The 23729-nt window shown below is 45.0% G+C and overlaps 1 protein-coding gene across 2 annotated transcripts in view; it reads left to right on the top strand.

The window, feature by feature from the left end:
• The window catches only part of si:ch211-243g18.2 (keratin, type I cytoskeletal 18), a 10381-nt gene extending 86 nt beyond the window's left edge, over window positions 1-10295 (top strand). Inside the window, exons 1-12 of one of the 2 annotated variants that reach the window (XM_020458162.2) lie at window positions 1-27; window positions 1879-2152; window positions 2382-2507; window positions 2985-3067; window positions 3493-3649; window positions 4878-5045; window positions 5319-5444; window positions 5936-6058; window positions 6170-6264; window positions 7120-7145; window positions 8124-8125; window positions 9705-10295. The exon at window positions 1-27 is cut by the window's left edge and continues 86 nt beyond it. In XM_020458162.2, coding sequence (XP_020313751.1) covers window positions 1886-2152; window positions 2382-2507; window positions 2985-3067; window positions 3493-3649; window positions 4878-5045; window positions 5319-5444; window positions 5936-6058; window positions 6170-6264; window positions 7120-7145; window positions 8124-8125; window positions 9705-9734 — 1203 coding nt within the window. In that variant the 5' untranslated portion in view covers window positions 1-27; window positions 1879-1885 and the 3' untranslated portion in view covers window positions 9735-10295. The remainder of the gene's footprint in view (window positions 28-1878; window positions 2153-2381; window positions 2508-2984; window positions 3068-3492; window positions 3650-4877; window positions 5046-5318; window positions 5445-5935; window positions 6059-6169; window positions 6265-7119; window positions 7146-8123; window positions 8126-9704) is intronic. The other variant, XM_020458161.2, reaches the window with a different exon arrangement.
• Window positions 10296-23729: the final 13434 nt, after the last annotated feature.

The following is a 23729-nucleotide window of genomic DNA, read 5'->3' on the forward strand; positions in this document are numbered from 1 at the left end:
TCTCTCACTGAAGAGAACATAATCCAGGTAAGTGTTTGAAATGAATTGCTTCTTAGTGAACACACTTATCAAATATCAAAAAGATGAAGGATACATACGTTTGTGTGACTAACTCATTATATTTCATTTTGAAAACTGTAAATGTGTAGTGTCTCAAATCTTCTTCTTTTTTTAAAACTAAGTTATATTTCAATGATCCATCTTAGTTTTTTTTGTCCCTCTAGATATATTTTGTATACTGTTATCACTTGTGGCTTTTTTCTATACATTTCTCTACTCATCACAACAAAGGAATGTTTTACTTTTTCTAATGTTTAGTCCTGGTGATGGTGGGAGAAACTCAGCGTATTATGTGACAGAGATGACTAATCCCTATTGAACAGCCCAGTGGCTGTGTAGAATGTCTGTTTGGCACTAAACAGTACTAGGCAACTACTCAGTTACTTGGTTGGGCTCTGTTTTAGACAGAGCCTCCACATAACTCTGCCCTCGTGTTAGTTCTTGTTTTTGTGATTTCTCTTATTGGTTATTGACAAAGACCTACAAATATAGGAATATATTATGAACAAGAACAATCAAAATAGTCATGTAAGATATGAGGGTTTTCTTCGCAGTTCTCAGGGAGCTCTTCTGATAGAGGATTAGCCATTTACATGTTGATGATTGTACACTGAACTTGGATAAAGTAATACTTGAGTGGAGCTCAGACAGTGTAGCAGTCATAACGGCCAGCCCGTCACCTTGAACCTCAATGGGCAGCTGGGTAACCAGTCAACCATTGAATTTTTTTTATCAGTCTGTGGTTGACTTTTAGTTTGAATAGACAGCAATTGGTGGGCTACAGGCTGCGTGTTCTTTTGTCTCCTGCATGGGTGAAAATGACAATTTTGGACCCTAGCCAACGATTTGTGTGCCTAGAATAATGATTTGCATGTTGTAAGAATAAATAATTGACTCAAAGCCTTCACTAATGCCGCCCAGTGCGGCACAGGGCGCACGCACAAAAAACAAAACAAACAACAAAAAATATTCAGAATGGTGACATTTGCACGATCGGTTTTCTATCGCTCATTTGCACGTCAAATGCAATGATATCATGTCCCCGTGTGGGACTGTGGGTCAATTAACCTTGTGGGAGTGGGCGCCCTGATTCTAGTTTGTGAGGCAGGCTACTGCCTGGGAAGGTCTTCCACTCAGAAGTATGAGATGGGGAGGGGGGCGGGGGTAGGTTGACCTCAGGTCTCCCCTTGGAATCCCGAGGTAGGGGGAGCGAGGGAATCTATCAAATAGCGCACCTCTAACTTTGTACAGTACTAATGAAATTAGTCATGTAATTAGTTGTGCAATTTAGTTTGTGTGTTTCTAGTTTGAAGTGCAATAGTGTAATAATCAGGTTCTCTTTATAAGTGTGTTATTCTATTTGTGTATTTGCGTGATATAGGATTTGTGCAATTTAGTTTTTATTTGTGTGTTTTTTTTGTTAGCAATAGAGTAATAGAGTAATAATGTGATTCTCTTTTTAATTTGTAGTTATACACTACAATTTGTTGTTACTTCTTTTGATATTTATGAGTCTTATTTTTGAATATATTTGTATATTTCTATAGTTTTAAATGACACTTAGTGCAGAATGGTGCTTTTTGTTGTTGTTGGGGGAGGCTCTGAAGGGGGGGTTCGTCCAAGGAGCCATACAAGCTAGAACCGCCACTGGCCACATCTGTCATGTTTTTTAAGTCTAGCCTACATCTCAGACTGAATGATATAGTGAAAGACCAAATCCTCTTCAGTTTAATACCAAGCTCACGTTTTATAATGTTATTAGCATGTACTGTATGTGTTTCAACAAGGTCTTCTTCCTCTTTGTCATCTCTCACACAGAGCCGTCATGTCTTCCAGTTTCTCTTTGCGGAGCTTCTCTGTGGGCCGCCAACCCTCCTTCTCTAGTCTATCTCTGAGAGACAGTGGCCGTGCCCACTCCAGAACCGCTGTGTCCTTTGCCTCCGCCAGCCCCCTGACCCGCTCTGCATCCGTCAGCCGCGACATGAGCGGCCAGCCCGTCACCTTGAACCTCAATGGGCAGCTGGGTAACCATACCAACGAGAAAGAGGCAATGCAAGGCCTCAACAACCGCTTGGCCACTTACCTGGACAAGGTAGGCGGAAGGTAGCCTAGAGGTTAGAAAAGCTGGTCAGCAACCGAAGGGTTGTTGGTTCAAATCCCAGATCCGCTGGAAATCTGGTGGGAAGTGAGCTGGCAACCAGAGAGTTACTGGTATCAGTATACTAGATGCCATTTCCTGACGTGGTGCCCTTGAGCAAGGCACTTGCAGGTACTAAAAGATGGTGGACTTCTTGACTTCTTAAACTTCTTGTTGTTCTAAGGTGCGCTCACTGGAGAAGTCCAATTCAGATCTGGAGCTGCGGATCAAGCAGATAATGATTGAGCGCATCCCTGAAGGTCACGACTTCAAAACCATGATGGCCCAGGCCCACCAGGTGGAACAGGAGGTGGGTTCCCAACGTCCCTAATTTCCCATGATCCCTTTCGCTCACCCCATGTAACTTCCCATGTCCTTATCTCACCTCTTGCAGCACGTACAACAAGGACACATGTATGAGCCATGATATGGATTTACGCATTGTAAACATATCCTGGATTAGTCACATGATACATACACGTACGTGTTTTCAACACTCTCTTTAATCGGAGTTTAACATTAGCGGGAAGTGTTACCTTTTAGTTAACCTGCACTAGACCGACACTGCAGGCTGTGGGTTAAAGATTAGTCAAACTAAGGCCACGTATGGAGTGTGTTACCCAAATTCTCTAGGAGGTTTCTGGAGCCAGTGTTTCTGTCAGCGAGGGGAAATGCACCTTAGAGGTGACAGTGAAAGTATAAGCGACGATAGAAACGTTCAACTGTAAGATCGCACTAGTACGTAGTAGATATGTAAAAGTTGAATGCTGACCACGTCTTTTCTCAGGTGAGGAGGAAGACACTGGAGAACGCTCGCCTCATGCTGGAGATTGACAATGCTAAACTTGCAGCTGACGACTTCCGGATTAAGTGAGTGTGAGGCTGGGGCCGCCTGTTGCTCGGTATAATTTCAGTTGAAGCCTGCAACGGGTAAAGCGCATGAAGCAGGCTTGCAGGTGTATGTTTAGGCAAAGGCCAGTGTGTCCTGTATGTGTCTTTTGTAGTCTACAGGACATGTCGACTGGCACCACGCAAACACCACTTAGGAGACAAACATTTGGGAACTTACACGCGCAACTGCGCGAGCGTGTGCTTGTGCATATGCGTATGCAACTGCGATTAGTCCTGTGACTGCACTCCCTTCCTCCCTCCTTCCCGCCCTCCTTCACCCCACCCCTTCTTTCAGGTTTACATTTTATCTTCCTATGTGTAATGAATTCTTTCAAGTCTTAGTCACCCAAGCTCTCACATTCTCTCACTTCGCAATCTCTCACAATCTCTTCCCTCCCTCCCAGGTGGGAGACAGAGATGTGCATGTCCCAGTCTGTGGAGAGGGACTGCTTGGCCCTGAAGAAGGCCAAGGTGGACCATGAGCAGATCATCATGTCCCACAGAGGAGACCTGGACAGCCTGAAGGAAGATCTCTACTTTCTGAAGAAGAACCATGAGGAGGTGAGAGGAGATAGCGCCGTAGATCAGGACTTTATTTATCCACAAGCATGAAAGTAACAAAGTAAGAGGACAACTCCCCTAAGGATGATGATATCCCAGCAGACAAAACTAGTTGAAGTTATGTCATCTCTATGTCATTTTAACTCGTTTTGCACATTGAGATAGTGGGGCCAGGTGTTCATCCTTAGGCCAGGTCATAACGCTATCACTCGAACCCAGAGTTTTCCCTGGTCTCCTGGTATGAGGAGGTATTTCTGACTGGAGAGAGAAAAGGATGTCCTCTGTCACCATTCCTCTTCTAGCTGGCCATTAGCTGGATAATCACGAAGACCACAGAATAGAATAAGTGGTCTGAGAGGGGAAGCAATGAAGGAGGAGAACAGAGTGGTCCTCTGTTCCTTTCTGCACCGGTGGTGGTATCACTCTGCATCCCCTGGGAAGCTGGGATGCCCTGGGAAGCTTGGAACCTGCTCGAAGTCTGAAACCCAACACCGGAGGCCCCTTTGTGTTAAGCAACTTGAAGCTAGAGAGTAACTCAGGTCTTCGATTTTTTACTCAAGTCTCCATAGAGGCCCCTCTGATAACATCTTTGCTCACTGGTTGCTCTGCTCTGAATAGGCACACTTCAGACCTGTGTGAAGACATAAGTCACCTTGTACTACTTGTCTGTGGCGAGGGGTAGAATGATGTGTGTGTGTGTAGGCTCAACCCTTCCTGTTTTCCTATGGTGTGTGGTGCTTTAAGTCGATGACTGGCACCAGAAGTGCTGGGTGTGTTTGGAAAGCAGGGTGTGGTGTGTGTAGTGCCAATGCAGTAGTAACATATGTTCTATCTATTAGGCTGTATGTGACACGCAGAGAAAGGGCATAGTGGGAGGGAACAGTGATCAAGGCACACACTAGGAGTAACATGAGTTCAACTCCATCAAGTATTTATGGAGAGGACGTTAATAAATCAGAGGGTCTCGCCTTCTCTCTTATGGGCTGTAGAATTCACTGGAGAACACACACTTTGGAGGACTAATAAACAAACAGAGAATATTCATAAAACTCAAACGATGACAAAACACGGGGGGACAAATATGTTAAACTGAAACACACACAAAGAAAACACGGATGCCTGAGAGTTTCTATTTCCTGTCTTGCTCGCTCTTTGGGGGGGTCCTAGGCCAGGTCACTGTGAAGTACTTTGTGACAACTGATGTAATTGATTGATTGTCTCTCTGAAGGAGGTGGAGTCTATGAAGGGCCACGTCGCTGCTCAGACTGTTAACGTGGAGGTGGACTCGGGCCGTGGAGGACCTGACCTGGGGACAGTTATGTCAGAGCTCAGGACTCGGTACGAGGGCATCGTCAAGAAAAACAAGGACCAGGCTGAGCTGTGGTACCTCAAGAAGGTCAGCGGGGGGACTGGCTTGTTGGGTGCATCACCATGCTAGAAACCAGCCACTAGTGTCTCTCAGGGCTGATTATTTGTAACTTGAGATGCGTGCGTGTGAATCTCCCATTGACATTGCATGTGTATCTCAAGTTACGATTCAGGCGTATCATAGATATTATATCCAGGTGAACCCAGGTATTTGAACGCAGGTCTGGTATCTAGTAACACAGCCTACAGCGTTCAGGAACGGAGATGTGGTGCGTTCAGGGACGTGTGTGGTGTGTTACAGCTGGACACGGTGCAGAACGAGGTGAAGGAGTCTAACGAGGCTCTCAGGGGAGCTCAGAGTGAGCTGGTAGAGAGACGACGCTTCCTACAGACCCTGGAGGTAGAGCTGGAGAGTCTGTACAAACAGGTAGGAACTAGGGACCTTTCACCTGGGAGTTGTGTTGTACTGGGGAACTTAGAATACGGTGTCACCTTAAGATACGGCTGGAAAGTCTGCACAAACAGGTAGAAACCTTTCAGCTGGGGGGTTGTGTTTCATTGGGGAACTTAAATATATCATGCCACTTCAATCTACAGTTTGAGAGCCTGTATAAGTAGTTGATACATAGCAAGAAGGAACCTTGCCTCTATGGGTTATGTTCCACTGGGGAACTTAAAAATGACAATGGCACTCAAAGACACAGTATCACAAAGATCTCACCCTTTGTTCCCAACCATGTCAACATTAACGTTGACAGCAAATACCACTCACTTCCCCTGACCTTGGGTGGGAGAAGAATTTGTGTTACGATAAAGATCCCCGAAATGCAGTAGCTCTCTAACAGTCATGTTCGGGGGGTCAACAAAGACCTCAGTTGAACAATGTGCACGTGGGTGTTGACAACATCTCCCCTTCAGGTGGCAGCTCTGGAGGGTAACCTCAGCGAGACAGGTCAGAAGTACAGCCTGGAGATGGAGCGCCTGCAGGCCACGCTGTCCCAGCTGGAGGAGAACCTGTCTCAGCTGCGTCTGGACATGCAGGTACTTACTGGTAGCCCAGCGGCTAAGGAGGTGGACCTGTATATATTTATGTGGTTTACTGTAACAAAAGGACCAATCTTTTGTATCGTATGGTATTGTGTTTTATTGCAGCGCAACAAGACAGACTACGAACAGCTGCTCCGCATCAAGCAGAACCTGGAGATGGAGATTGCAACCTACAGAAGACTACTGGAGGGAGAGGAGACGTGAGTCACCATGATAATATATGCCATTTAGGAGAGGCTTGTATCCAAAACGACTTGCAGTTATGGGTGGATACATTTTTTACATATAGGTGGTCCTGGAATCGAACCCATTATCCTGGTGTTGCAAGAGACCCATGCTCTGCCAATTGAGCGACAGAACGTCATTATGCTACAGTAAGAAGTCGTTAAGGGACGCTTAGTGAGTACTGTATATCCAGGCTGTAACGCTGGGAGTCGGGAAGCAAGTTCAGGGAGTGCATCATTTAATAAACAAAACAAGAAACACAAACAACAGACAGGAACCAGAAACAGAAACAATGAAACCTGGGGAAGGAACCAAAGGGAGTGACATATATAGGGCAGGTAATCAAGGAGGTGATGGAGTCCAGGTGAGTCTGATGACACGCAGGTGCACGTCACGATGGTGACAGGTGTGTCGCAGGACGCTAACCAAAGGGACAATCCCGGGGATCAGCCTGACAAACCGGCTGAGGCGCAAGACCCGGATGAGCCAGCTGAGACCTCCCCGGTTGCGTCTGTCGAGGAACATGTTCACCAGCTGAGGCGTGGGAGTCTATCGAGCCAGCTGAGACCTCCACGGTTGCGTCTGTCGAGGAACATGTTCACCAGCTGAGGCGTGGGAGTCTATCGAGCCAGCTGAGGGAGGGAGCACACGCTAGTTCTCCTCTCAAAGGACTACATTATCTGCTTTGTTGAGTTGAGTCTAACAGAGAATTGCTCTTTCCTGGTAAACCAGCCAATTGATGACCATACATGGTAGCAACTTCTGCCTGTTTCAACCCAAGCAATCGTTCACTTTTTAACTCTGACCTTCTGTTTCCTTTATTCATTCAGGATTAAAGAAGTTCCCCCACCAAAAAGTGAGTATCATCAGTTTATTAACTTCACATTGCTACACTCTCACTTCTTAATTGACACAGGCTAACCTAAGCAAACATCAAATCTTGGCATTACTCACTCAGCACACAGCAACACATTGATTGGTTGATTTCAGCTGTGACCGTTCACCTGGATGGAGAGACTTTCTTTATCAGTGTGACAGCAGGGAATTCCATCCATGGCGTGTGATAAGAATGCTATTAATTCATGAATACATCATTTCATTCTCACACAGAGAGACTTCAATTCACCTTAACCTCTCAAATGGACTGCATGAACTCATCCACTCAATATTTGGTTTATTTAACTAGGCAAGTCAGTTAAGAACAAATTCTTAGGGTTAAGAATCTCCAATTTGTCCTTCTCCATCTCTCTCCATCTCTCTCTCTCTATATATATATTACTTGTGTTTTATATGGGCATATACAGTGCATTCGGATGAAAAGTATTAGGACCCCTTGACTTTTTCCACATTTTGTTATGTTAAAGCCTTTTTCTAAAATGTATCAAATCGTTTTTTTCCTCATCAATCTACACACAATATCCCATAAGGACAAAGCAAAAACAGGTTTTTAGAAATTTTTGCTAATGTATATAAAAACAGAAACACCTAATTTACATAAGTATTCAGAACCTTTGCTCTGAGACTTGAAATTGAGCTCAGATGCATCATGTTTCCATTGATCATCCTTGAGATGTTTTACAGCTTGATTGGAGTCCATCTGTGGTCAATTCAATTGGTTGGACATCATTTGGAAAGCCACACACCTGTCTATATAATGTCCCACAGTTGACAGTGCATATGAGAGCAAAACCAGGCCATGAGGTCAAAGGAATTGTCCGTAGAGCTCTGAGACAGGATTGTGCAGAGGCACAGTTCTGGGGAAGGTTACCAAAATACTTATGTAGCATTGAAGGTCCCCAAGAACACAGTGGCTTCCATCATTCTTAAATGGAAGAAGTTTGGAACCACTAAGACTCTTCCTAGAGATGCCCGCCCGGCAATACTGAGCAATCGTGGGAGAAGGGTCTTTCTCAGGAAGGTGACCAAGAACTCGATGGTCACTCTGACAGAGCTCCAGATTACCTCTGTGGCGATGGGAGAACCTTCCTGAAGGACAACCATCTTTGTAGCATTCCCCCAATCGGGAGCTATACTCCCAAGTGACACCTACGGTCTAAGGCACTGCATTGCAGTGCTTGAGGTGTCACTACACACCCTGGTTCGGTCCCAGGTTGTGTCACAACCGGCCGTGATCGGGAGTCCCATAGGGCGGCGCACATTTGGCCCAGTATTGTCCGGGTTAGGGGAGGGTTTGGCCAGGGGGGTAGGCCGTCATTGTAAATAAGAATTTGTTCTTACCTGACTTGCTCAGTTAAGTAGGTAAAATAAAATAAAAATCGGGCAATTATGGTAGAGTGGCCAGACGGAAGCCACTCCTCAGTAAAAGGTTTACCCTGAAAGTAGTCCAAGTGCCAAGAGAAACTGTAACTAAAAAATAAATAATCCACATACATATGCAAAAGTATGTGGACACTGCTTCAAATTAGTGGCTTTAGCTATTTCAGCCAAACCCGTTGCTGACAGGTGTATAAAAGCAGGCACACAGCCATGCAATCTCCATAGACAAACATTGCCGTTATGGCCTTAATGCGCCCGCCCGCCCTCACTAATGGTCTTGTGGCTGAATTGAAGCAAGTCCCCGCAGCAATGTTCCAACAGTTAGTGGAAAGCCTTGTTATAGCAAAAGGGAGACGAACTCCATATTAATGCCCATGATTTGGGAATGAGATGTTTGAAATTGAATGTATGGGACTGCTAAACTAACCCAAGATCAGCGTCTACGGGCAACTTTACTCTGAGCTGTTACTCAAGGAACTGTGCCTAGGCTAGCGTGTGTAGATACTGTTGGTGACTTGTATAGAGTGAAGGTAATTTACTCCAGGCCAAGTTGCTCGCTGACAAAAGCAAACTGCTAAATACACTACACGTTCAAAGCAGGGTCAGCGGCGTTCCCTTATGTTCCCACAATGTACAGCTTTTGATTCTGTGCTGCGTCCACCAACCTGGCATCAAGTCAAGAGCCGTGGCTACAGACTAACGACTTCCCTTATGTTCCCACAATGTACAGCTTTTGATTCTGTGCTGCGTCCACCAACCTGGCATCAAGTCAAGAGCCGTGGCTACAGACTAACGACAGTTTGTTTCATAAACCTGCAAACAAAGCAAACGCCCAAAACACATCTGTCCCTAGCAACCACAGTGGGTACAAATATACTGTAAGCCGCAATGTTGTAACTACGTCTCAATGTGAGCCTGTGACTCACTCAATCCCTTCAGTAACACTTGATTTGATAGACTATGGACTCCGTAACTCATTCGTAAGCGGTAGGTAAGTCAACAGCGGCAAGTGAGCAAGTGCATAGGCTGTGTTACAAACCAGAGCCTGTGTCACAGTATTAGTGTGACCCTGTGACATTCGGTAACCCATCCCCTTCTTCTTCTTCTTCTTCATCCGCTACCTCTCGTTGCGTTGCAGAAGAGCCAGAGGTGTGGACCAGGAAGATAGTGAAGGTGGTAACACAGACCATGATCAACGGCAAGGTGGTGGATGAATCCAGCGAGGTGGAGCAGATAGAGGATGAAGTGAAGAAGAAGTGAGATGGGCATAATCGTCTTCATCCTCCTCATCACTCCTAACACCTGACACGCCTCCGCCAGACACAAGGGGCCAGCCAACCCATTGGCTCCCACTAACACGGACGTCTGTTTAATTCCCATCAGAGTCTTAGTCTTCTCTGTTTCTCTCTGGAGTATCCTGCATGACCTCCTTCACATGTCTGGAGATAATGAGATGTACTGTAGGTGAATGGGATGTCTGCTACGGCATCCATTTTAGGAAGTCCCTCAGATGTCAAATGAAGCTCTCTCAGTTGTGTCCCCTCCTCTGTCATGGTTGTTGTTGAATAAAAGGTTTTGCTTTGAAACTATGTATTTCTCCATTTAGGGAACAAAATATCCATACGGTAGATGTCTTTTATTTGAATTTCCTCTGTTTTGTTTTCCGACCTGCGTCTGTTTGTGTTCTATAAACTTCTGTAAGGACTGAAATAAAGGTTAGTCATCATTTCCTCTGTTTTGTTGTACCTCAAATGCAGCGCACACATTCAGTAACTATCTAACGCACTTCAAGAGTAAAACATGAATAAATAGTCACAACATACTTAAAACACATTCTTTGTAAAACCCATGAAGCTGCCCTGTCTACTACACAGCACGAGCATGAGCATAATGGCATGTCAGTGCAGATCATTACGCCTGCTCATACGCGTGCGTGATGACTGCTATGTAGGTAGGCATGTAGTCTCCAACAATGCTAGGTTAGCTAGGTTACCTTTGTGTCTGACAACTCAGACACATCAGACACGTAGGGTGTTATTTATGGGTTTGGTCTGTCTCTTTCACAAATCTGAGATGTTTTACAAAAGGATTGACAGACAGGCAGACAGATAACATTTACTAAGTTCACAACCTCCACCTACTGAAAGTCAACTGAGTCAAGAAGAAAAACTGTCTAAAGCTGAAATACATTGTACAGAATGTAAATCATTATGGTCTCCGGCGTCACTTGCTGTTGCTACACAGACATAACCATTACCTGCAAAACCCATTATGCTGTCACCTTGGCATCAGTTACTGGTGGTTAGTTAATCTGTAAAAAGCAAACAATGGAAATGTGTGTAAATATGTGGTGGGAGAATGCAATGTGCTACGTAAGAGTGTGTATTTGTATAGTAAGTGTTTGGATTGTGTTGCTGTTTCTGTCCGGGTCTGTGTGGTTCTGTTGTTTGCGTCGTGGTATGTGGGTTGGGTCTGTGTGGTTCTGTTGTTTGAGTTGCGGTATGTGGGTTGGGTCTGTGTGTCCCTCCCTGCCAGTCTGCACATATGCTTGTATGGTCATGTATGTGTTTCTTCAAAGGCATACATCATGTCAGAGGAGGAGGGTTCCCAGTCAGACATTAAGCCCTTCTTGGGGGGTGACTGACTCTACAGACACTAATCACTGTAACAATGAACAGTTACTGGAAATATGAGTGTGTCTGCTAGGTCTCTTTCCTGCACTGTACTATTCTGAACCAGCCACATCCCCACAAGCTGAGGAGACCAGGGTGTATATGTGTATGTGTGGAGGGGGGGGGGGGCTTTCCCTCCGACACACCCTCTAAGCTCCCTGAAGACACACAGGAGAAGACGGGGCTGACGGTTGAGGGTGGATGCCACACTATGGGCCCAGCCCAAAGTCTAACCTGCTGTCCTTAGTAACGGACACGTTCAGAGATCTGTCGAACTCTTTTATTGGCATGGCTCGAGCTGAGTTAGACCGGAAGACGGAGACTTAGTGTGTCATGTCAACTAGACATACTGTCGTACAGTATAGATTCCGTCCCACTCTCATCCATAAGTCTGAAACCATCTCACACAGACAGACGGACAGGTGTGTTCCCGGGAAGGCATTATAAACATGTACATGCTACCTGGCTGTGTTACTCACACCTGTCCTGGAAAGATCAAGGTGTATCTTGATGTATCAAGGAAAAAGCCGGTGGGACCTTATTGATGAAACAGATGAAGCCCTGTGTAATGACCGTGTGCTAATGTTTGGTGATGCCTCTAGTTATCGTTATGGTGAGGTTGAACAACACATGAGTTAAGTTGGTCAAGCTCTGTCAAGTTCTGTCAGCTCTGATGCTGCTGATGGTCATTAGTAGCCTACCAAACTGGCTAACTGCCTGGTACTCAGCACTCCATTGTTCTCTAATCACTCTGACATCGATGCAAATGTGATTGAAAATCGAATCAAACACCTCATGAGAGCCCATGAGCTCATGTTGCACAACATTTCTATAGGCTAGGCCTGCTATATTTATTTCTCAACATTCCTAATATGAAGCACATTGCTTCTCTTTACAACAGGAGTATAGCCTACCTGGCTGGCATGAACATACACCCCGTGAAAAGCGTCCTCCGTTTGCTATTTCATTGTATAGATGACATGTATGTTTCAAGACAGATGCATGACAATGGTGCAATCTAAATCAAAACCAATATATTGTTTAGTATTTGGAAAGACCAGATTACATCAAGAATAGTGTGATGGGTGACAATATATTGTTTAGTATTTGGAAAGACCAGATTACATCAAGAATAGTGTGATGGGTGACAATATATTGTTTAGTATATGGAAAGACCAGATTACATCAAGAATAGTGTGATGGGTGACAATATATTGTTTAGTATATGGAAAGACCAGATTACATCAAGAATAGTGTGATGGGTGACAATATATTGTTTAGTATATGGAAAGACCAGATTACATCAAGAATAGTGTGATGGGTGACAATATTAGCCTGTCACGTATGAATTATATATTATCACTTGTGAATGATGCCCAGTTAGTGTGCAGTAAGGCAAGAAACAGCACTTTCTTTTGCGACTTTTTCAAATCATACACCTCATGTAGCCTCGCCCATAGTCCTATATGTTTTAATAAGGCTAGTATCACACCTCATGTAGCCTAGCCCATAGGCCTATATGTTTTAATAAGGCTAGTATCACACCTCATGTATCCTAGCCCATAGTCCTATATGTTTTAATAAGGCTAGTATCACACCTCATGTATCCTAGCCCATAGCCCTATATGTTTTAATAAGGCTAGTATCACACCTCATGTAGCCTCGCCCATATGCCTATATGTTTTGATAAGGTTTGTATCACATCTAAAGTGGCAAAATAACCTCTTAAAATTAAGCACATACATTTGCTATACATATGCAGATTCAAGTTTGGGGAAGATCATTTGCACCATAAAAATGCACCCCTGAGATTGGTGTTTTCCCACTAATTGATAGCATTTTGGAACATTCGCGCTTATAGCCTACTGCCATGTGTGAATTGTTGCGCTTGTCATGTTAAGAGAGCAAAACTTTCTGATCTGTTGCATAAGCCTCAATGCTTAAAACAGTTTTTAGTAAAACAGTTGCTAGTGGTTGTATTAGTTTGGGATCTGTCCCATCCCACAACTGTCCCAGACTATGTTTGAAATATTTATTTCTTGCACAGAATAGAATAGGTCAACTGTTGTACTATGGGGGATGGTAGATTGACATAGGCTAGTTATTTATGCTGTTCGTTAGGCCTACTCATCGTGTTTGCTGATGAAAAGTAATTGTGGGCAGTTCTTCCAACATCTTCAATATGCGCCTCGGAATTGGAAAAGGATGCGTGCAGTTGCGTCCCTGATGTCTGTCTTCACTTGAAGCTCATGAGAAGGACCCGATCATGTGACGGGGATTGGCTAATATAAATGTAGCTATATGAGAGAGCAGTGTGAGTGAGATGTGCACTGGCCGCAAAAGGCATGGATTATTTTAGGGGGCATTATGGCCACACAAAGGCGATGCCGCTGGGAAATTTGAGGCATTATCAAGTGCTTGTCAAATTGTGAATGAGAGACTGATGAAGTGTGTACAGCCTGCGCAAAAAAAACAGAGCAGAGCTCATGCCTTTCATGAGACTTTTAGAGTCATCGAAAACAGAAACCCAGGATAAAACCCCAAACAGCAAGCAATGCAGGTGTTGAAGCACATTGGCTAGGAAAAACTCCCTAGAAAGGCCAAAACCTAGGAAGAAACCTAGAGAGGAACCAGGCTATGAGGGGTGGCCAGTCCTCTTCTGGCTGTGACGGGTGGAGATTATAACAGAACATGGCCAAGATGTTCAAATGTTCATAAATGACCAGCATGGTCAAATAATAGGTCTAGGACAGGTAGCACGTCCGGTGAACAGGTTAGGATTCCATAGCCGCAGGCAGAACAGTTGAAACTGGAGCAGCAGCACGGCCAGGTGGACTGGGGACAGCAAGGAGTCATCATGACAGGTAGTCCTGAGGCATGGTCCAAGGGCTCAGGTCCTCCGAGAGAGAGAAAGAAAGAGAGAAAGAGAGAATTAGAGAAAGCATACTTAAATTCACACAGGACACCGGATAAGACAGGAGAAGTACTCCAGATGTAACAAACTGACCCTAGCCCCCCGACACATAAACTACTGCAGCATAAATACTGGAGGCTGAGACAGGAGGGGTCAGGAGACACTGTGGCCCCATCCGATGATACCCCCGGACAGGGCAAACAGGAAGGATATAACCCCACCCACTTTGCCAAAGCACAGCCCCCACACCACTAGAGGGATATCTTCAACCACCAACTTACCATCCCGAGACAAGGCCGAGTATAGCCCACAAAGTAGTTGATCCCCTTGCTCCGCAAGGGCAGTGGCTTTTGTGGCGCGATGGGTAACAATGCTTCGAGGGTGACTGTTGTCTGTGTGCAGAGGATCCCTGGTTCGAGCCCAGGTAGGGGCGAGGAGAGGGATGGAAGCTATCCTGTTACACTTACAATGTAATGTTACTCCATGATAGTGGATTTACTAACATATTAGCTATGTTGACTAGGATGTTACTTTCGCTAATATGGGGGCCACCAGTTATGACATGGTTTGGCTTGGGAAAGGTTTTTTTCACCTGGTCACATACAGCTGATGTGTTGTTCATTGAAGTCCACAAATGAAATGGAAAAGGTGAGAGGATTCTGTTGAAAAACGTTTCACACTTTGGGCTAGGGGGCAGTACTAGGGGGCAGTATTTTGACGTCTGGATGAAAAGCGTGCCCAAAGTAAACTGACTGTTACTCAGGCCCAGAAGCTAGGATATGCATATAGTTGGTGTATTTGGATAGAAAACATCTAAAGTTTCTAAAACTGTTACAATAATGTCTGTGGGTATAACCGAACTGATATAGCAGGCGAAAACCCGAGGACAATCCATCCAAAGAATAATGATTTTCAGCCTACCACTGTTTCCAATGACTGTCATGTTTAATATGAGGCGAAAACCTCCCAGAATGCAATTCCTAGGCTTCCACTAGATGTCAACAGTCTTTAGAAAGAGTTTCAGGCTTGTTTTTGGAAAAATTTGCTATAATTTGTAGTTTTTCTAAGTGGCTCCCATTTTGGCTGTAGTGTTTTTATGCGCGTAGATGAGAGCGCGTCCTTTGTTGTTTATCTCCAGTAAAGACAATAACGATTCCCCCGTCTTAAATTGTATCATTTATTTACGTATTAGGGTACCTGAGGTTTGATTATAAATGTTGTTTGACTTGCCTGGAGAAGTTTATTGGTAACGTTTGTGATTAATTTTGTATGCATTTTGAACAAATGAAGAGCGCCAGCTAAACTGAGTTTTGGGGATATAAAGTCGGACTTTGTCGAACAAAAGGACCATTTGTGATATGGCTGGGACCTTTTGGAGTGCCAACAGAAGAAGATCTTCAAAGGTAAGGCATTTATTTTATCGCTATTTCTGACTTTCGTGGCACACCTGCCTGGTTGAAAAATGTTTTTAATGCTTTTGTGTGCGGGGAGCTGTCCTCAGATAATCACATGGTGTGCTTTCGCCATAAAGCCTTTTTGCAATCTGATACAGCGGCTGGATTAACAAGATGTTAAGCTTTATTTTGATGTATTACACTTTTATTTTCATGAATGTTAAATATGAGTATTTCTGTAATTTGAATTTTCTCGAGGTAGGTTACGAGTGGAATGGCTGCGCCAGAAAGGTTATCAAAGCGTTCATGGTAAGATCATTCATAATAAACTTACGTGTCAGTGACACGTTACGCAATGTGAACACCACGTGAACACTACGTCTATATGATGTGTACGTGTCACGTGACGTGAACATGTTGGCAGTTTGATGCCTCAGAAACAAACTTGTCTCCATTGACAGTCCATGTTAATTCATGGCGTTATTTTATGGCACTAGGAAGACGTTAGGTGACTTGGCGAGAGGTATCAGTAGCTTCACGAGGCTTAATTCTGGCATGAATCACCCCCCATAGCTGCTAAGCAGAGAGGTCTGTCGTGACCCATACTTTTAGAAAGGCTGCTCTAGTTGATTTTATTCTTTCATCACTACTGAGTCAGTGGCGGTCAGTGCCGTTTATGTTGAGGGAGGATAATTTTTTTGTTCATGAGCATGATCTTATTTCTATTACAGCATGTTGGATGACTGTCATTCATATTCCCTTCACCCAGTTCAATGTAACCTCGATAGGTTTAGGTAACTCCATGATACTCAAATTTCCCTTATACCCATAATGAGCTTGCTACAACCTAGCCTTTGAATGAAAGTCTACAACGTAGGTGCACACAGGTCGAGAGAAACATTTGGGATGACAGACATGTGGACAGATATGGACAGACACTGACACATTCAATACCGCTTTGCACACTCTTCCCTGAATTTAGCTGATCTAGGGTGTAATCAATAGTGTAACAGTTGCAAACGAGAGTTTCTATTGGACAAATTCAGGTATTTTTATCCCCGTTTTGTTTGCTTCCGTTTAACCTACTGTTTCCCAGGCAATGAATACGTGGATGTTGATGAAGGCAGCCCCCCACACCTCTCTGATTCAGAGGGGAAGACACATTTCAGTTGATACATTCAGTTGAACAATGAATACGTGGATGTTGATTAAGACAGCCCCCCCCCACACCTCTCTGATTCAGAGGGGAAGACACATTTCAGTTGATACATTCAGTTGAACAATGAATACGTGGATGTTGATGAAGGCAGCCCCCCCACACCTCTCTGATTCAGAGGGGTTGGGTTAAATGCGGAAGACACATTTCAGTTGATACATTCAGTTGAACAATTAATACGTGGATGTTGATGAAGGCAGCCCCCCCACACCTCTCTGATTCAGAGGGGAAGACACATTTCAGTTGATACATTCAGTTGAACAATGAATATGTGGATGTTGATTAAGGCAGCCCCCCCACACCTCTCTGATTCAGAGGGGAAGACACATTTCAGTTGATACATTCAGTTGAACAATGAATACGTGGATGTTGATTAAGACAGCCCCCCCACACCTCTCTGATTCAGAGGGGAAGACACATTTCAGTTGATACATTCAGTTGAACAATGAATACGTGGATGTTGATTAAGGCAGCCCCCCCACACCTCTCTGATTCAGAGGGGAAGACACATTTCAGTTGATACATTCAGTTGAACATTGAATACGTCGATGTAGAATAAGACAGCCCCCCCACACCTCTCTGATTCAGAGGGGTTGGGTTAAATGCGGAAGACACATTTCAGTTGAAGGCATTCAGTTGAACAACTGACTAGGTATCCCCCTTTCCTTTCTTTGTTGGAGGTAGTCTAGGTCTCTAGTGGCGCATTCAAAACAACTCGGAAATCGGCAATCTTTGACTTCCGACTTCAGTGCGTTCAAGACAACTGGGAACTCTGAAATAAATGAGATCAGGCTGTTGTTTTCTTTTGAACTGTCATCCAACTTGGAATCTCTGGCATCTTTCTCTGACCTGAAAATCACTCATGATTTCACCTCGTTTCCCCCCCACTTCCCAGTTTACATGATTAACAGACACAATCACTGTCACCATGCAATCCTTCATCTATACATTTCTGTGGAGATGTCTTATGGTTAAAAGCAGGGTTCAAATTGAGGAGGTGTGTGAGGATATAGGCTTTGTTATAGAGACGTGCAAAAATCATATGCTACCACTTGTTTGCTTAGCCATAGGAAAAGCAACCATCCAGATTTTACAAAGCGATCTAGGCTATAACAATGATAAACTACATGATTATTTCCTCAGTCTACTAGCCTATCGAAGGTCTTGCATAGCGTAAATATCCCAAGATTATTAAATGCTCTGCAATGTAGAGCTATGCCTAATGCAAAATGCCAAATGATTATAATCGGTATGGGTCTATGCATCGACCAAACACTTTAACAGATAAAAACATTTATTATTCAGGAGAATCCCATTAAATCAGGCTATTCATTTCAGTGCAGTTGGGTTTTTACACATATGCTTAGACTAAATGGAACCGAAAACACTCCAGCCTGTTTTGATGACAGATCATGATGAAGCCTGAACATTTAAGCCTGTTTGTCATTGATTTAGCCCACAATTGTCTACAGATTTGATACACATGAAGACCTATATTTAATCTGGAATTGACAAACGAAAGCCTGACTAGGATTTCTACTTTCCTCATATTTATTACCAATTAAGCTAACTGTATTCCTATTCATTTGCGTAGGCTAACCTTTGTGATTAATGTTATTTACCATATTTTGATATTTATGAATAAACAGGCATCAGGATAAACATAATATCGTTTCAATGCCTCCCACACACACATTAATGTTACTTAACTTACAGATCACAAAGTGAGCTAATTTCCATTCCGTTCATATGCAAATCCATTTGATTCATACACTGGCTTGTCTGGCTGTCATGTTTTCATTTAAACAGGAATTCCCTTATCGACACTAATTATTTTAGTCCTCAATTATGATAAAAAAAAAAATCATAGCTCATCAGTACACCCTTGTGGTTGAAAATATCTCTAATGTATGTATTTCGATACAATTAATAATGTTGAACTAACAAATACCATCAAGGCATACGTTACAATTTACAATAACAAACAAACAGCTGTGGAAACCAATCTAGCAATATTTAAGATTTAAATACATAACAGTTGATATTTTTTATATACATTTATTAAATGTATATAAATACATAATTCTGGTGGAATACAGAGGGGGTGAGTATTGTGTGGATGGGAGGTTCTGCCTGTCACTTGTTTTTCAACAGGTAGTCGGTCTTGGAAGGTGGACTCGAAGAGGAAAGCTGCAATGTCCAGGTGCTGCTGCCTTCTTTGTTCTGAGTGTTTGCAGTGCTAGTTTTTTTAGCTAATCTGTGCAGCTCACATTACGTGCCCAGTATAATCGTTTTCTTGCTGTTTCTTAGCAGATAATGACAACTTGACAATAACAGTAGCTGATGTAATGGAACGTCGGAGGGTGGTTGGTAATGGAGGACATCAGGTCTAGGTGTCAGGCAGAACCCCTAGGTCCTGGAGAACAGGAGTAGAGTAAAGGGAACAGAGTAGTAGACAGACATAAACAAGTGAACACTCAGGTTAAATGATTATCAGGTTTGTAAAAATGCAGTGAACCGAATCATTTCATTTAAATATTAGATTAGATATGCAATCATGTTAATGGCAGACAGAAATGAAAGGATACCTGTCTAATTTTTGATGTCAGTGGGGTTGGTAAGGGATGGTCCCTGGAAAAGATAGAGAGATGAGTTGTGAGAGAAACTCCAGGGTTTCATGACCACTGGAGTCATACACCTTAACAGTACCTACCTGGAAGTGGCGGTTACTTAACGTGACCCAGTGGTTAACCTTGAGATGATCTATTTGGAGAAACCCCTGGGCCAGTTCTGGTACTGCTGACAGCATGGTGATGCCGCCCACCATGAGGCAGCAAATGCAAATAGTTATCATCTGAGATTATTATGTTCACCTTAACGGATGTGGACCCCAGCAAGGAGCGAAAGAGCACCAAGCTTTCCCGGATCTCGCCTTCCTTTCGTCCTTCTTCCAAGCCAAGCCATTCGCCCAGATGTCGAAGCACTTGGTCCCCTTGATTATTCTCAGGTGGCTCTCCTTTTTCTCATGCGCCCTGCCCATGTTCAGTCTCACCTTGATTGGTAACAGAAATAAATGCAATTATATTTTATATTATTACAAATGCATCTCTTGTATATCTCTTGGAAGGCCAGAAAATAAATTAACAGCAGACAATAGTTTTTACCAGGTCAAAAACCTTCACATCCATCTCAGTCCGTGTCTGAAGGCGGTCTTCGAAGGCGTTCTGATCTGGTTCGACAACTTCCACCACATCAGGTGGAGAATCAGTGACCTCGAAGTACGTTATACAAAATAGCAAAAGAAAAACACTAAGTCAATCAAAAAAAATGTATACTACAGTATGTGCAATAATGTTACATACAATTGCGTTGTTTACGTCAGTTAACTGCTGCGGCTCTCCTCCATATAGCAGATGATAGAGTGAGTACTCTGGAGGCCTGGACACCACTTGTGTTGCAAAGATAATTACCTTCAGATTGGCCTTCCACCATTCTTGGTACCCGTCAAGGGACTTGCCCATGGCAGTCCCATTGGTTCGTCCATCCAAACGGATAGTCACCATTATATATAACTGACTGTACTATCCGTGTCAATTTCAAAAAAACTCTAAATTACTGGACACCTATGTGAAACAATGCTACAACCATTACATTTAGCTGACATTGACTAAAACCAACTAGGCTAGAGCTAACTACTACAAGCTAAATTTGGTAAGCATCAAGTTAGCGAACTGTTAAACGCCATTTTCTTACAAATAATTAAACTTCTTGGGGCACCCATCCAGTTAGCGGGATCATTTTCGTCAACATTCGCTGAATTGCAGAGTGCCAAATTCAAATTAAATTACTAAAAATATTTAATTTTCATGAAATCACAAGTGCAATATAGCAAAACACAGCTTAGCTTGTTGTTAATCCACCTGGCGTGTCAGATTTAAAAAAAGATTTACAGCGAAAGCTATCTCTCTCAGCAGACAAAACATTACAAACAGCTAGCAGCAAAGTAGATTGGTCACAAAAGTCAGAAAATCATTTAAATTAATTGCTTACCTTTGATGATCTTCGGATGTTTGCACTCATGAGTCTCCCAGTTAACACAATAAATGTTCATTTTGTTCCATAAAGATTATTTTTATATCCAAAATACCTCCATTTGGTTGGTGCGTTATGTTCAGTAATCCACAGGCTCGAGCGGTCACGATGAGGCAGACGAAAATTCCAAATAGTATCCGTAAAGTTCGTAGAAACATGTCAAACGTTTTTATAATCAACCTCAGGTTGTTTTTTACAATAAATAATCGATAATATTTCAACCAAACTTTTTTTCATTTTTAGCTTTTTCAATAGGTGTAACGGCGTTCTTCGTTTGTAGAAGGAAGAGAGTCGGACCGAAATGCAGCGTGGTGGTTACTCATGTCTTTAATGAAGAAAAAAACGGAACGATATGTGAAATAACTAATAAATACAAAAACAACAAACGGAACGTGAAACCTAATACAGCCTATCTGGTGAACACTACACAGAGACAGGAACAATCACCCACGAAATACAAAGCGAAACCCAGGCTACCTAAATACGGTTCCCAATCAGAGACAACGAGAATCACCTGACTCTGATTGAAAAACGCCTCAGGCAGCCAAACCTATGCAACACCCCTACTCAGCCGTAATCCCAATAATACAAAAACCCCAATACGAACCACAACATAGAAACCCATGTCACACCCTGGCCTGACCAAACATATAACGAAAACACAAAATACAATGACCAAGGTGTGACAGAACCCCCCCCCCCTAAGGTGCGGACTCCCGGACGCACCTCAAAACCATAGGGAGGGTCCGGGTGGGCGTCTGTCCATGGTGGCGGCTCCGGCTCGGGACGTGGACCCCACTTCATTAATGTCCTAGTTCCTCCCCTTCATGTCCTGGGATAATCCACCCTCGCCGCCGACCATGGCCTAATAGTCCTCACCCAAAACCCCACAGAACTGAGGAGCAGCTCGTGACTGAGGGGCATCTCGGGACTGAGGGACAGCTCGGGACTGAGGGGCAGCTCGGGACTGAGGGGCAGCTCGAGACTGAGGGGCAGCTCGGGACTGAGGGGCAGCTCGGGACTGAGGGGCAGCTCGGGACTGAGGGGCCGCCCGGAACTGAGGGGCAGCCCGGAACTGAGGGGAAGCCCAGTACTGAGAGGAAGCCCAGTACTGAGAGGAAGCCCAGTACTGAGAGGAAGCTCAGGTAGGTAGTAGGCTCCGGTAGATCCTGGCTGGCTGGCGGATCTGGAAGATTCAGGTTGACTAGCAGATCTGGAAGATTCTGGTTGACTAGCAGATCTGGAAGATTCTGGTTGACTAGCAGATCTGGAAGATTCTGGTTGACAGGCTGATCTGGAAGAATCTGGCTGACTGGCAGATCTGGAAGAGTCTGGCTGACTGGCAGATCTGGAAGAGTCTGGCTGACTGGCAGATCTGGAAGAGTCTGGCTGACTGGCAGATCTGGAAGAGTCTGGCTGACTGGCAGATCTGGAAGAGTCTGGCTGACTGGCAGATCTGGAAGAGTCTGGCTGACTGGCAGATCTGGAAGAGTCTGGCTGACTGGCGGATCCTGGCAGACTGGCAGATCCTGTCCGACTGGCAGATCCTGGCCGACTGGCACTACTGGCAGATCCTGGCCGACTGGCACTTCTGGCGGATCCTGGCTGACTGGCACTTCTGGCGGATCCTGGCAGACTGGTGGATCCTGGCTGACTGGTGGATCTAACTGATCCTGACAGACTGGCGACGCTGGGCAGACTGGGGGCACTGGCGGCGCTGGGCAGACTGGCGGCACTGGCGGCGCTGGGCAGACTGGCGGCACTGGCGGCGCTGGGCAGACTGGCGGCACTGGGCAGACTGGTGGCACTGGCTGCTCCATATAGGCTGACAGCTCTGGCGGCTTCTTACAGACTGACAGCTCTGGCGGCTCCGTGCTGACTGGCAGCTCCTTGCAGACTGGCAGCTCCTTACAGACTGACAGCTCCTTGCAGACTGACAGCTCCGTGCAGACTGACAGCTCCTTGCAGACTGACAGCTCCTTGCAGACTGGCAGCTCCTTGCAGACTGACAGCTCGGGCTGCTTCATGCAGACTGACAGCTCTGGCTGCTCCATGCAGACTGACAGCTCTGGCTGCTCCATGCAGACGGACAGCTCTGGCTGCTCCATGCAGGCTGGCAGCTCTGGCTTCTCCATGCAGGCTGGCAGCTCCAGCTGCTCCATGCAGACTGACAGCTCTGGCTGCTCCATGCAGGCTGGCAGCTCCAGCTGCTCCCTGCAGGCTGGCAGCTCCAGCTGTTCCCTGCAGGCTGGCAGCTCTGTCTGCGCTGAACAGGCGGGAGACTCCGGCAGCGCAGGAGAGGAGAGAGGCTCTGGCTGCGCTGAACAGGCGGGAGACTCCAGCAGCGCTGTAGAGGAGAAAGGCTCTGGCTGCGCTAAACAGGCGGGAGACTCCAGCAGCGCAGGAGAGGAGAAAAGCGCTGGCTGCGCTGAACAGGCGGGAGACTCCGACAGCGCAGGAGAGGAGAAAGGCTCTAGCTGCGCTAAACAGGCGGGAGACTCCAGCAGCGCAGGAGAGGAGAAAAGCGCTGGCTGCGCTGAACAGGCGAGGCGCACTGAAGGCCTGGTGCGTAGTGCTGGAACTGGTGGTACTGGATCGAGGACACGCACAGGAAGCCTGGTGCGGGGAGCTGCTACCGGAGGACTGGAGTGTGGAGGTGGCACAGGATGGGCTAGACCGTGAAGGCGTACTGGAGATCTTGAGAGCAGTGTTGGCACAGGACGTGCAAGGCTAGGGATGTGCACAGGAGGCCTGGTGCGTGAGGCTGGCACCAACTTCACCAGCCGACTAACACGCACCTCAGGATGAGTATGGAGCGCTAACCCAGGTGCCAACAAATCCCCAACACGTTCCGTCGGGCGAATTCCATGCAAAA

The sequence above is a fragment of the Oncorhynchus kisutch genome, linkage group LG23, assembly GCF_002021735.2.
Source record: "Oncorhynchus kisutch isolate 150728-3 linkage group LG23, Okis_V2, whole genome shotgun sequence".
NCBI classification, from domain to species: domain Eukaryota; kingdom Metazoa; phylum Chordata; class Actinopteri; order Salmoniformes; family Salmonidae; genus Oncorhynchus; species Oncorhynchus kisutch.